We start from the raw sequence: 13544 nt of genomic DNA, 5'->3' as shown, positions 1-13544 counted from the left end.
CATGTACCACCACCAAGCTTCCAATATTATTTGCAAGACACAAGCCCCTTCATCTCCTATTGTAAAAATGCCATACATATGGGTCTACTTATGATTGTTCTTTTCCACTGGTCTAGCATTGCTGCTTTATGTCAAGACAATAGATCTTGATTAACCCGGCTTAATATGTTTTAAAAATTCTCCAATTTTGTTCTTTTATTGAGTGTGCAATTTTATTTTATTTTATTTTTTTAAGCCTGCAATACTTTCACAGAAATTTAAGTATCAATTTTATAACTTCTAAAAGAAGTCAGCTGTAATTTTAACTTAGATTGCATTTAATACATAGTTCATTTATAGAGCAATAACTGACTTAATAACACCAAATCTTTCACATCCCTTGAGTCTTCATTTATAATGATTACATAACTTAAAGTTATCTGGTCTTTTCTGTTAGTTTCATTATTTTTTAATATTTGATCTTTTGTTTATTATTTCAACTGCTACATATGTATGTTAGATAAGTAAATATAGTCTTAGGGGGAGGTCTAAGTTTGCCACTGGTTAGTGTTGAAACTAATTCATATTGGATTTTGTTCATGGTTTTGGACCATTTTAAAACTACTTGTTCATGTTTTATTGAACTTGATCTGGGAAATGCTGATTGCTTAAACAGGGGGTACATTATTTATAAAAGGATGTATAATTGCTTTTCCTGACAGCAAATAGTAAGGGCATGCTACTAACTGGGCATTATCTCTTATTTTCAGTGTTTCTATCTCAATGTAAAATTTTCAGGTTAAACCAGCTGTCCAAGCCGTAAAGAGACCAAGGTATCAGTGTGGTCATAAAACCTGCTGACTCAGGTGCTGGTTGCTCTTCCAGAGAATCCAGGTTCAATTTCCAGCTCCCACTTTGGCAGCTCACTGTCTGTAACTCCAGTTCCAGGGAACCTAGCACCCTCACTGAATACATAGAGGCAAAACACCAATGCACATAAAAATAAGTCTTTAAAAAAATCCTTTTAAAAATTCTGTTAACGTTTAGGGTTTTGTTTGTTCTATTTGCTCTTTTTAAGAGTACGGGGAAAATGTATTTGGAGATATTCTCTTCTTTAGAAGAACTGTATATTAAATTGTGATTTATGTTTATTTGAAATTTTCTAATGTCTTTTTCTGTGTTAATGAGTCATCTCCTTATAGCATAAGTTTAATATAATGACAGAAGTGGAGAACTTCACTGGGTTTCAAATCATAATTTATTGTTAAAAGACAGTAGCTAAGATCTAGAAATAATAAAACAAGATTTAAGGTGGGGGTTCAATTCATTTTTTTTGTACCCTTGTTTTGAAAAATATGGCTGGGCATGGTGCCTCACGCCTTTAATCTCAGCACTTGGAAGGCAGATGCAGGGGATCTCTGTGAGTTCAAGGCCTGGTCTACAGAGTGAGTTCCAGGACAGCCAAAGATACACAGAGAAATCCTGTCTTGAAAAACCAAAAAAAGAAAAGAAAAGAAAAAACATATGATCCATTTTTTGAAATGAGATGTTTTATAGAAATTAATTATATCCTGTATAAAACAGTATTGTGAAAAAATTATTTTGGCTTTGAATGAGCCTAATAAAGTAGTTGTTTTGCAGTACTGATGTTTCTTTGGTTTTCCCTTGAGGGCAAGAAAGAGACTAACTTCTAGGTCATAAAAATAAAGATTACTAAGTGTTTGAATCACTAAGAATTAGTTCATTTAGTTAACGTTTCTTTCTTAAAATATCAACACAGATGTTTGGCCTGCTATTAAATTCTATGCTTTTGTAAAGAATATTAATAATGTCATATTAAATCCCTTTGTGAAATTCCAACAGAGACACAAATAAACCCAGGTTGTAAAGAACTCATTCAAATAAGGATAGTATATGGAGGCCCGTTTATAACCAGAAAGAATGCTTATACAATGGCAAATAATGGTAGGAGCATTGATGGGCGCGGGGACTATGCTCACCTGCATCTGAAATGCTGATTTAGTTAAATAAGGTGATTTGAAAGAAACAAAAATTGTGATTGTACTTTTTATTTGTCAGAAAGATGAATATTCAAAGAAGAAAAAACTATAGCCCAGCTTCCCGTAGATCTGTAAATGACATGTGTTAAGATTAAGTTTAGACAAGACTTTTAAAACATAATCTTAAAATATGAAACTTAAAGTTTTAAAACTTTGGCTCATGAACAGCATAGAAAAAATTGATAGACAAAACTTTCAATACAGTTTTTGTAACTTTAATATCAGTTATTAGGAAGTTGGGAAACTGTCTATTTAGGGCTTCTGAACATCTTGTCAAACTTACTTCTTTGGTCTGTCATTTATGAGTAGAAAAATTACTATAACAATGTAACAAAGAATATATAGGCTTTTGAAGAGAAAATTTAGTATGATTTATTATTTTCATAAGGGTTCACAAAGTTTACTTTCTAAAAATAATTTTTAATTATAAAAGATATGCTCTTATTTAATTATTATGTGTGCGATCCAAAGGATTTAAATTATAAGCCAAAACTATTAGAATCCAACCAGAAAAGCCAACCATTAAAGACTTAGTGTAAATATCTTTCCAGACTTATAATCAACTATTTTGCACATGTATGTAATTACAGATCAATAAAGAATCACATATCTACTTTATATAACTACCTTTTACCCTACCTCTAATATATAACTTAAGTGTTTCCATACCAGTATATATGTGGAGTGATATGTTTCTACTTCAAGTTGAACAATCTTCCAAAGAGACCACTATTAAATAAATCAATATAAAAATAGTAACTATTTAGGGGGGGGGGGTTGAAATTCCACAGGGCTTCCTGCAAGAAAAGAGGCATTCTATCACTGAACTAGAGCCCCATTCCCACAGCCATATCTTGACGTTTTCTTTGTGGTTTTACCACCTATGTTAATGCCATTAAGTTAAACATTTCTAGATACTATATGCCTTTGACTTTTTATGTGGAACTGTATTGTAATTAAGCTGTCTTAAGAGTCAATCATATTGTTATTTGTTCATTTTCTCTGCTGAATAATGGTCTACAGAAAGAAAATTTATATATTTATATATTCATTCTATTACTGACAAGTTTCAGTTTTCCTATTATTTTAAGATCTACTTCGTTTTTAGTTATATGTCTGGTGGGGTATTAGATGGACATGTGAGTATAGGTGCTCTCAGAATACAGAAGAGATGAGCTGGAGTTAAAGGTGGTTTTAAACCACCTGATGTAGGTGCTAAGAGCCCAACTCCAGTCCTCTATGTAAGCAGTGTGTGCTAATAACCACTGAGCCATCTTTCCAGGTCCAAGCTTGTCTGTGATTTTAAAAATGCCACAACAGACATTTTTGGACTGGAATTCTAGTAGAATTACTGTATCTAGGATAAACATTAGAATCATATAGTTGTTTTTACTATATCTAGTGTAAACATTAGGATGAAGTTGTTTTATAGAAGTACTTTGACCCTGAAGAAATCACTGTAGAAAACAGTGATTGTTCTCTATTATCTATCGCTCTTTTTCTAAAGAAGCTTTACAGCCTTTGCAGGATTTTGGTCACAAGAAGGCCCTGGCACACCTGGAGCATCTTGCATTATTAGGTACTGCACACAGTATACAATAAGGACTAAAGCTGCAGGGGTGTGATGTTTCCTTTATGAAACATACAGATTAGATTAGAAGTTTTGGTATGAGGAATTTGTTTTACAGCCACCCCCCAAACAACTTTTGTGTTAACGATCAATAAATATGCTTCTGCTCAGCTATCTGAGGTTCATTCAGGAAGGCTAAACCTCCCTGCTGACACAGAGACTGAATTACTTCTGGAGTGACCTCTTTCTTTAATTGTTCCATGTAACTCAGAACACTGATACACATCTCTTATATAGGCAAGAGAACATCTAATGGAATATTTGGGTCCTAGAATATGATTCACATGCAGCTTTACAAGACAGTGACAAATTACCTTATTTTCTAATATCTTATTAATTATAACTTACAAAATTTGCTTTTTTAGCCGGGCGGTGGTGAAGCACCTCTTAATCCCAGCACTCAGGAGGCAGAGGCAGGCAAATCTCTGTGGGTTTGAGACCAGCCTGGTCTACAAGAGTTAGTTCCAGGCCCGGCTCCAAAGCTACAGAGAAACCCTGTCTCAAAAAAACAAAACAAAACAAAAAAAATTTTTAGAGTTTCACACAAGCATATACTACATGTTAAGTATATTCCCCTAGGCTATTTTCTTCTCATGCCTCTTCCCTTCCTCTTAGACCTATCTTCCCCTAAACAGTATCATCTCTAATTTCTTATTATATATACAGACATAAGTTTATCTACATAAAATCTAGGAAACAAAAATGAGAGAAAATATATATTTGCCTTTATGAGAGTAGTTCAATGTGAAATATGATTATAAATGATTGGGATCCCTTTCAGAAAGTTCTTTTATAGGCTGATATGGTGAAATGTTTCTCTCTGCTTTGTCTTCTATTAAGTTTCAGAGTTAAAGACAGGAATCTACTTTTATTCTTGTACATGTGGATATCTAGCCTTCCCAGAATCATTCGTTGAAGAGGCAGCTTTACCTACAATGTACATTTTTGGCATCTTTGTCAAAAATCAGATGGCAATATCTGAATTTATAAGTGGTTATGCATATTTAAAGAGAATAGGATGACAACCAACAAGGAACCCAGATTGTTTTTTCTAATTTGAGTCTTCACTATTTTGTAGGAATGCAATTTCTGTAAGATCATACACCTATTCTGAAGTCCATAGAAGAATGTTTCTTATAGTTCATTCTTTTATCATTGGGTTATTTATCTTTAACTGTTGTTTGCTTTAACAGTACAACTAAAAACTGAGGAGTGATATGACTATAGGATTTGGTAATATATGACTCTATGTCTTTAAGATATGAAATCAGTATAGATCATAGTACTTGTCAAGAGAAAACAAAGAAAGAACAAAGAACTGAGCATTTACATCAATTAGTGAGCAAGTGATTCAGTGGATATGACATCTTCATTAGCTACAGCAGCCTCAAGACATTGATATTTCAGTAATTAATACATCTGGAGAAAAGGTATTTGCAAAAAAGTAATCTAAAATCACTCAAGATTACCTGCAGAGTACAATTCATCATCCTTATTATGTAGTCAAACTGCTGATGATCCAATATCGCCCGGTTCTGCTGGACATGCAAACCCAATTCTTCAGCGAGACACTGTCTTGCTGCTTTTCCTTAAGGGCCCTCAAGGCAGCAGGAAGGGTCTGTGGACAAGAGAATTCCAAGTGACCAAATGCACTTTCAAGCAACCACACTGAAAAGAAAAGTACATCCTGTCAAGTAATTAACAAAGTTACAAGAAGTGAATTCTTAGGGAACAGGTGATTAACTGCTAATACCAATTGTAAAATAGATTTGTAATTATATGTTCATATGTAAGACACACCAAGAAAAACAAGTTACAGGTAGTTTATAATATAGATTGAGAAAACATGAAATTCACTCCCCACTCTCCAGACTTGATACAACTTTAGTGGTCAAATAGACTGCTGCTTAGACCATGACTCAAAACTATAGACATTTAGATACCTTTAGATATATGCATTAAAGCCTTCATTGTATGAATATTTAGAAATGGCTCCTCTAATTCACAATATAAAGCCTGTTCATTCACATATAGTAATAAAGAGCTTATTTAATTTGGAAAACCTAAAAGAACAGGAGGTACAATAAGCAAGAAAAGAAAAAGTATTAGAGCAAGAGGGTCTAACAACATGAGAAGCAGGTATAAAAACAGCATACAAAGCCTAGTATGATGAATGGCATCACCTGTATTCAGAGAGACTGAGGCAAGAGGATCAGTAAAACAAGGCCAATCAATCTAGACTACTACACAGTGAGATTTTCTCAAAAATCTAAAACCAAAACAAACCAAAGTAGGAAAGAAATAGCATGCAAGCTGAAGACAAGAGAAGCAATAGGAAACCTGCTACATTTGGAAATATAAATATGCAAACAAAACCAATAAACAAATAACCAAAATAAAACCCATGAAAAAGCAAGGGATGATGGGTTATTCAGTAAAGTAGCAAGTAACTGTACATGTTTACCAATCCCCTGTAGTAGATGTTCAGAACTGTGATCATGAGGCACCAAAAAAGGCTAAGGTTCTGATGCCATGGCCTCTGCAGCCACCTGTACTATTCACATGTATATAGCTCTCTCTCTCTCTCTCTCTCTCTCTCTCTCTCTCTCTCTCTCTCTCTCACACACACACACACAATTTAAAATGATAACATTAAATCTTTATAACAACTAGAGAGAAAAAACGACTACCAAATTCTCTTGTAGCCATAGGCTTGAACTATAGTCTTAAATTTGGAATACTATTCATTTAAAATGGCTTAAAGAGACAAAAGAGTAGAGAACAGACCACTTGCCAACTTTGAAATGTAATTCTAAAAGGAAAATATTAAATAGGAAAATATTATTTTATTACCTTCTCAGTCTCCAAAGTTTTATTTTCAAATATGAATGAGATGCAGTTTCTAACAACTTCCAGTCTCTGTGCACTATTGAAAACTGTTATCACTTTATCCATTATCGAAACTAGAAAAGATGTGGGATCACAGAGAGGTTATGGAGGTGGATCTGGCAACTTTATAGGTCATAAAGGAAACTTCGGGGGTGGTGCAGATAATTTGGTTGTAGTGGAAACTTTGGTGTTAGAGGAGGCTATGGTGGTGGAGGCAGTGGAAGCAGAGGTAGTTATGGAGGTGGTGATGGTGGATATAATGGATTTGGAGGTGATGGTGGCAGCTATGCTGGTGGCTATGGTTATAGCTTGTTTCTGCTGTCACGGTGTTGAGAGAGTCTCATTGTCTAGTCTAGGTGTTGTGCTCCCTATATAGTCAAGTCTGGCATAGAACTTAGAACAATCATGCTTTAGCCTCCCAAGTGCTGGAGCTATAGAAATGTACACCACCCCCTTTCATAAAAGGCTTATTTTTAAAATGAGCAAACACACACACACACACACAAATACATACCAACAGGTGGACCTGCTGGCACCACACATTTCTTTTCTAGTCGTGTAGCAGGAGGTGCATTCTGGTTCTTAGCAAGATTTTCTTGTATTAGTTCCTGAACCCGGGCTTCATTAATCTTTGGGAAAGGAAGAATATGAACTCTCAAGTGGGATCCTTCTGTTGGGCGTGGAACTTTCTGGAATGCCATATGAGGGTTTGGATTCTCCTGCAGCATCCGACACAAATAAAAGTATCCAAGTTAACATATTTAACATGACAGTGGAAAACAGGAAGAACAGAACAGAAGAGCATAGAGGGACACCTGAAATCAGGTGATTATACATACATATACATACCAATGCATATAGAATACCAGAATCTTTTCCCAGGATCTTTCAGCAGCATCTGAGACAGTTGGTCTTCTTCTTCCATGAATATGTCCCTTGCCTGGATTTTAGATCTGATTGCATCTCCTCACTTAATTATATGAATACCTCAATCCCTGGGCCTTCACTTTATCAACCCATAAGTCCCTTTGAGATCAATTCCAGTATTTTATCTTTTAATCATAAGGACATCAATGAGTCAATATTCTTTTGGGGCAGGTTGTTCTTATTATTTATTTATTTATTTATTTTGAGACAGGGTTTCTCTGTGTAATGCTGGCTGTCCTAGAACTCACTTATAGATCAAGATAGCTTTGAACTCACAGATCTGCCTGTCTGTGCCTCCCAAGTGCTGGGATTAAAGGTAAGTGCCACCACTGTCTGGCTTGATGCAATGTTCTTAATTTGAGTGTTCTCCAATTCTATAGTCTTCTACTTAACTATCTATACAAAATATTTCCACTAAGATTTAAAGTAACATCTTCAATTTGGGTCTAAAATGTAGTCTATAAACTCAGTCTTGATCACTGTAGTGAACAGCATATGTGGTTTTTTCCCAGTCATTCCTGTGGAAAGATTAGTCATCTTCTAATCCCTTTTGCTAACACACAATTACCATTCCTCTTGTGGCCCTCACCTTCAGAGTACATTAACCATCTGCCTACTTCTCAGTTTAGTTTAAGCCAGCAGCTCTTCAATTATTCAGTACATTTGGTCTCCTTGGTTCTGCCCTTCTCAGTCTTTCAGCAGTGAAGACATTGGTCTTATTAAAAGCATGACAACTTACCCACAACTTTGTTTAGTCAAGTGGCCTCCCATCAGAGTAAAACCCAAAATTATTAACAACATTGCAAGAACTAGTCTTTCTATGCTACTATATGCTATATCCATTTGAATCAGGCTCATAGGCTTTCTGTTCCTGCCTCAAGTTCTTGGAACACACTGTTCCCTTGGTCTAAAATACTCCTCCATTTCCTCTGAATTTGCATTTCTTATGGACATTCTTTCTGGATACTTTACCAAAATTATATTTTTCACTCAATAATCCATTATCTTACATGTTTTCTCTTTAGTATGTAAAATCTTTCCACATAGTATGAATTTTATATTATTTAGCCTTGTCTTACTAAAATAAAGCACCACAAAAGCAGATGTCTTGTTTGATTAAAAAGTTATGTTTTAATTAAAAAAATTTAAACCATTTTATATTGCTTTGTGTATTTGCACGTGTGTTTCTGTGTGCATATGCACACATGCATACAGGTGCCTACAGAGGCCAGAGGAGGACACTGACTGTCCTGGAGCTGGAGTTCTAGGCATCTGAGACTTGTCTAATGTGGGTGCTGGAAACTGAACTCCAGGCCTTTCCAAGACCTCAGGGTCATTTCTCCAGCCCCATATTAAAGAGTTGGGTTTTTTGTATTGCTGCTGCTGTTGTTTTTTGTTTTGTTTATTTGTCCTGTTCTATATACCTGTTGTAGAAAAAAACTCAGAGGCATGCAGAAGGTACTTCCCACTGCATTCTAACAAGTGGGCAACAATGACACATATCAGAAGTATAATAATTTAATTATTTTAAAGTTTTTGGTGCAGGAGATTGAACTCAGGACTTTCTATATGCTACCCCTGAGCAACACTCATTAATCCTACCAGCTAATATTTTCAAATATTCTAGGGCCAGCATGAAACTTTATCTAGCATCAAATAAAGGAAGATTCTATTTCAAATCCTGAGCACTGTGGAATTTATGTGTTCTGTAAAGTTCTCTAGGGAAGGGCTGCTTTACAACCTTTCTTAGACCAATTCTTGCATTTATTATCCTTCTGCCACCAGAAAATTCCTTATTTCCACTGAACCTATGCTATTCATGGTGTAGACTAAACTCATTAGTATCCTATAACAAGCTCTTGTCAGTTAAAAATGGTCAACTGTCACCATCTATTAAAACTGCTCCCCCAAATTCTTTTAGGTTATGTAGCAGACCCAAAAAACAAAAAGGTGGATGAGGGCAGAGGATATACAGTTAGCACTTCTCAAAACACAATTGAAATAAGACTGCTTTGTGAGCCAAAGCACCATATTTTAGTTCTTGTACTGCTCAACATGTGATGACAAATAAATAACTTTACATAAGAGAATCAGGCTTATGCTACGAATTTCCTTGAAAATGCAAAATTGTGTATATTTAGGTTTTTTTTTTCCTGAAATTTTGCCTGGAATTAGTACAAACATCACTTATCTGTATTCTCTGTAATTTCTTTCTTCAAAAAATAGTACACTTGTTTGCTTTTATCTATTCATACATTCTCAGTATATTTAATTTATAATTTTAAAAAATATAGTGGAAATAGGTTTCCAGGGTGGAAAGGTAATGGCTTATTTTTGTAGCAATTTTAAAAACCCTCTGAGGTGACCTGACCGGCGGCGGCGGAAGCAGCCCTGGACAGGGAACTCTGAAGTTCCTCATCCCCCACCCTATACTCCCTGGGCTCCCTGCAGGGGCTCTACACCCTGCATACTGCCTCTCTCTTCTTGTCCCACCCAGTTTGCATCCAGAACCCTTCTTCCTTCTACCCCCTTTCCTCTTTGGGCACATAACACCATCCAGCCCAGTCTGTCTGGCGCTGGGGGCAAATCCTCAGGGCAAGTAGGCAGGCGAGACTTCCTTTGTTTCTCCAGCCTGCCTGCACCAAGCAAGGTAAGGCCTTTGTTTACAAACTACCCAACCTGCACGGAGATCTGATCTAGGCACCAGGAGAGACAGCAGCGGGGTGAGTTTGTGACCTGACTGGAGGCGGCGGAAGCAGCCCTGGACAGGGAACTCTGAAGTTCCTCATCCCCCACCCTATACTCCTTGGGCTCCCTGCAGGGGCTCTACACCCTGCATACTGCCTCTCTCTTCTTGTCCCACCCAGTTTGCATCCAGAACCCTTCCTCCTTCTGCCCCCTTTCCTCTTTGGGCACATAACACCATCCAGCTCAGTCTGTCTGGCGCTGGGGGCAAATCCTCAGGGCAAGTAGGCAGGCGAGACTTCCTTTGTTTCTCCAGCCTGCCTGCACCAAGCAAGGTAAGGCCTTTGTTTACAAACTACCCAACCTGCACGGAGATCTGATCTAGGCACCAGGAGAGACAGCAGTGGGGTGAGTTTGGGACCTGACCGGCGGCGGAAGCAGCCCTGGACAGGGAACTCTGAAGTTCCTCATCCCCCACCCTATACTCCCTGGGCTCCCTGCAGGGGCTCTACACCCTGCATACTGCCTCTCTCTTCTTGTCCCACCCAGCTTGCTTCCAGAACCCTTCTTCCTTCTGCCCCCTTTCCTCTTTGGGCACATAACACCATCCAGCTCAGTTTGTCTGGCGCTGGGGGCAAATCCTCAGGGCAAGTAGGCAGGCGAGACTTCCTTTGGTTCACTGGCCTGCCTGCACCAAGCAAGGTAAGGCCTTTGTTTATGAACTACCCAACCTGCATGGAGATCTGATCTTGGCACCAGGAGAGCCATCAGTGGGAGAGCTAATCTGGGTACCAGGAGAGCCGTCTTTGGGCACGGAGATCTGATATTGGTACCAGGAGAGACATTACTGGAGCACCAGGAGAGCTATCACTGCAGGGTGCCATCACTGGGAAAGTACATCAGTAGGCAAGGAGACCTGATCCGGTAAAAGAAGATCCATAGGGGAGCATTCGGAGAAAGAGATGGGCAGGCGCCAATGCAAGAATTCACCCAACAATCTGAAAAACTATATGAAGCCACCAGAACCCAGCGACCTCACAACAGGAGGACATGAACACCTTAATCATGAAGAAGTAGATAAAATTGACTTTATGAAAGTGATTGACGCCCTTAAACAGCATGTAAAAAATGCCCTTATAGAAATGGATGAGAAGTATAACAGAAAGTTTGAAGAATTGAGTAAATCAGTGAGTGATACCCTAGGAATCCAAGGAAAAACAATCAAACAAATAATGGAAACAGTCCAAGACTTAAAAACTGAAATGGAGGCAAAGAAGAAAACACAAACAGAAGGCCAGCTGGACAGGGAAAATCTAGGTAAACGAATAGAGACTACAGAAGCAAGCATAACCAACAGAATACAAGAGATAGAAGAAAGAATCTCAGATTCTGAAGATACCATAGAGAAAATAAACACGCTGATCAAAGAAAACAGCAAGGCCAACAAATTCTCATCACAAAACATTCAGGAAATCTGGGACACAATAAAAAGACCAAACCTAAGAATAATAGGAATAGAAGAAGGAGAAGAAGCGCAGCTCAACGGTCCAGAAAATATATTTAATAAAATTATAGAAGAAAACTTTCCCAACCTAAAGAAAGATATACCTATGAAGGTTCAAGAAGCATACAGAACACCGAATAGGCTGGATCAAAAAAAAACATCCTCTCGCCATATAATAATCAAAACACAAAGCATACAGAATAAAGAAAGAATACTAAGAGCAGCAAAGGAAAAAGGCCAAGTTACTTATAAAGGTAAACCTATCAGACTTACACCTGACTTCTCTATGGAAACCATGAAAGCCAGAAGGTCCTGGATAGATGTACTGCAGAAACTACGAGACCATGGATGCAAGCCCAGACTACTATACCCAGCCAAGCTTTCGTTCACTATAAATGGAGAAAACAAAATTTTCCAGGATAAAAACAAATTTAAACAATACATAGCCACAAATCCAGCCTTACAGAAAGTAATAGAAGGAAAATCACTAATCAAGGAGTCCAACAATGACCACAGTAACTCAGACATCTAGAGACCCTTTACCAGCACATCTCAAAGAAGGGAAACACACAAAATCTACTACTAAAAAAAATGACCGGAGTTAACAACCACTGGTCATTAATATCACTTAATGTCAATGGACTCAACTCACCTATAAAAAGGCACAGACTAAGAGATTGGATACGAAAACAGGATCCAACATTCTGCTGTTTACAAGAAACACACCTCAACCACAAAGACAGGCACCTACTCAGAGTAAAGGGCTGGGATAAGGCTTATCAAGTAAATGGACCTAGGAAACAAGCAGGTGTGGCCATACTAATTTCTAACAAAGTTGACTTCAAACGTAAATCAATCAGAAGAGATGGAGAGGGACATTTTCTACTCATAACAGGAACAATTCATCAGGATGAAATCTCAATCCTGAATATCTATGCCCCTAATATAAAAGCACCCACGTACGTAAAAGAAACATTGTTAAAACTCAAGGCAGCCATCAAACCGCACACATTAATATTAGGAGACTTTAATACTCCTCTCTCACCAATGGACAGGTCAATTAGACAGAAACCTAACAGAGAAATAAGAGAATTAATGGAGGTAATGAATCAAATGGACTTAACAGACATCTATAGAATATTCCACCCAAATAGGAAAGAATATACCTTCTTCTCTGCAGCTCATGGAACCTTCTCAAAAATCTACCACATACTCGGTAACAAAGCAAACATTCACAGTTACAAAAAAATATTAATAACCACCTGTATCTTATCAGATCACCATGGATTAAAGCTAGAATTCAGCAACAATGCTACCCCCAGAAAGCCTACAAACTCATGGAAAATGAATAGTCAACTACTGAACCATACCTGGATTAAGGAAGAAATAAAGAAAGAAATTAAAGTCTTCCTTGAAGACAATGAAAATAAAGAAACAACATACTCAAACCTATGGGACACTATGAAAGCAGTCCTGAGAGGAAAGTTCATAGCACTAACTGCCCACTTAAAGAAAACAGAGAAAGCACACATTGGAGACTTAACAGCCCACCTGAAAGCTCTAGAAAAAAAAAGAAGCAGACTCACCTAGAAGGGGTAGAAGACTGGAAATAATCAAACTGAGGGCTGAAATCAACAAAATAGAGACACAGAAAACAATTGAAAGAATCAATAAATCAAAAAGCTGGTTCCTGGAGAAAATCAACAAGATTGATAAACCCCTATCCAAACTAATCAAACGGCAGAGAGAGAATTTGCAAATTAATAAGATCAGAAATGAAAAGGGAGACATAACCACAGACACAGAGGAAATTCAGAGAATCATTAGATCTTACTACAAAAGCCTGTATGCCACAAAACTGGAAAATGTA

At 37.3% G+C, this 13544-nt stretch overlaps 1 protein-coding gene across 1 annotated transcript in view; it reads right to left on the bottom strand.

The window, feature by feature from the left end:
- Positions 1-13544, bottom strand: part of Sbf2 (SET binding factor 2) — a 403356-nt gene that overhangs the window by 145819 nt on the left and 243993 nt on the right. Inside the window, 4 exon segments of the mRNA XM_057777079.1 lie at positions 5139-5260; positions 5263-5287; positions 6523-6632; positions 7073-7277. Coding sequence (XP_057633062.1) covers positions 5139-5260; positions 5263-5287; positions 6523-6632; positions 7073-7277 — 462 coding nt within the window.

Source organism: Chionomys nivalis, chromosome 8 (assembly GCF_950005125.1).
Source record: "Chionomys nivalis chromosome 8, mChiNiv1.1, whole genome shotgun sequence".
Classification (NCBI taxonomy): domain Eukaryota; kingdom Metazoa; phylum Chordata; class Mammalia; order Rodentia; family Cricetidae; genus Chionomys; species Chionomys nivalis.
Note: the sequence above shows the minus strand (reverse complement) of the source record. Positions and strands in the feature narration are given on the sequence as shown.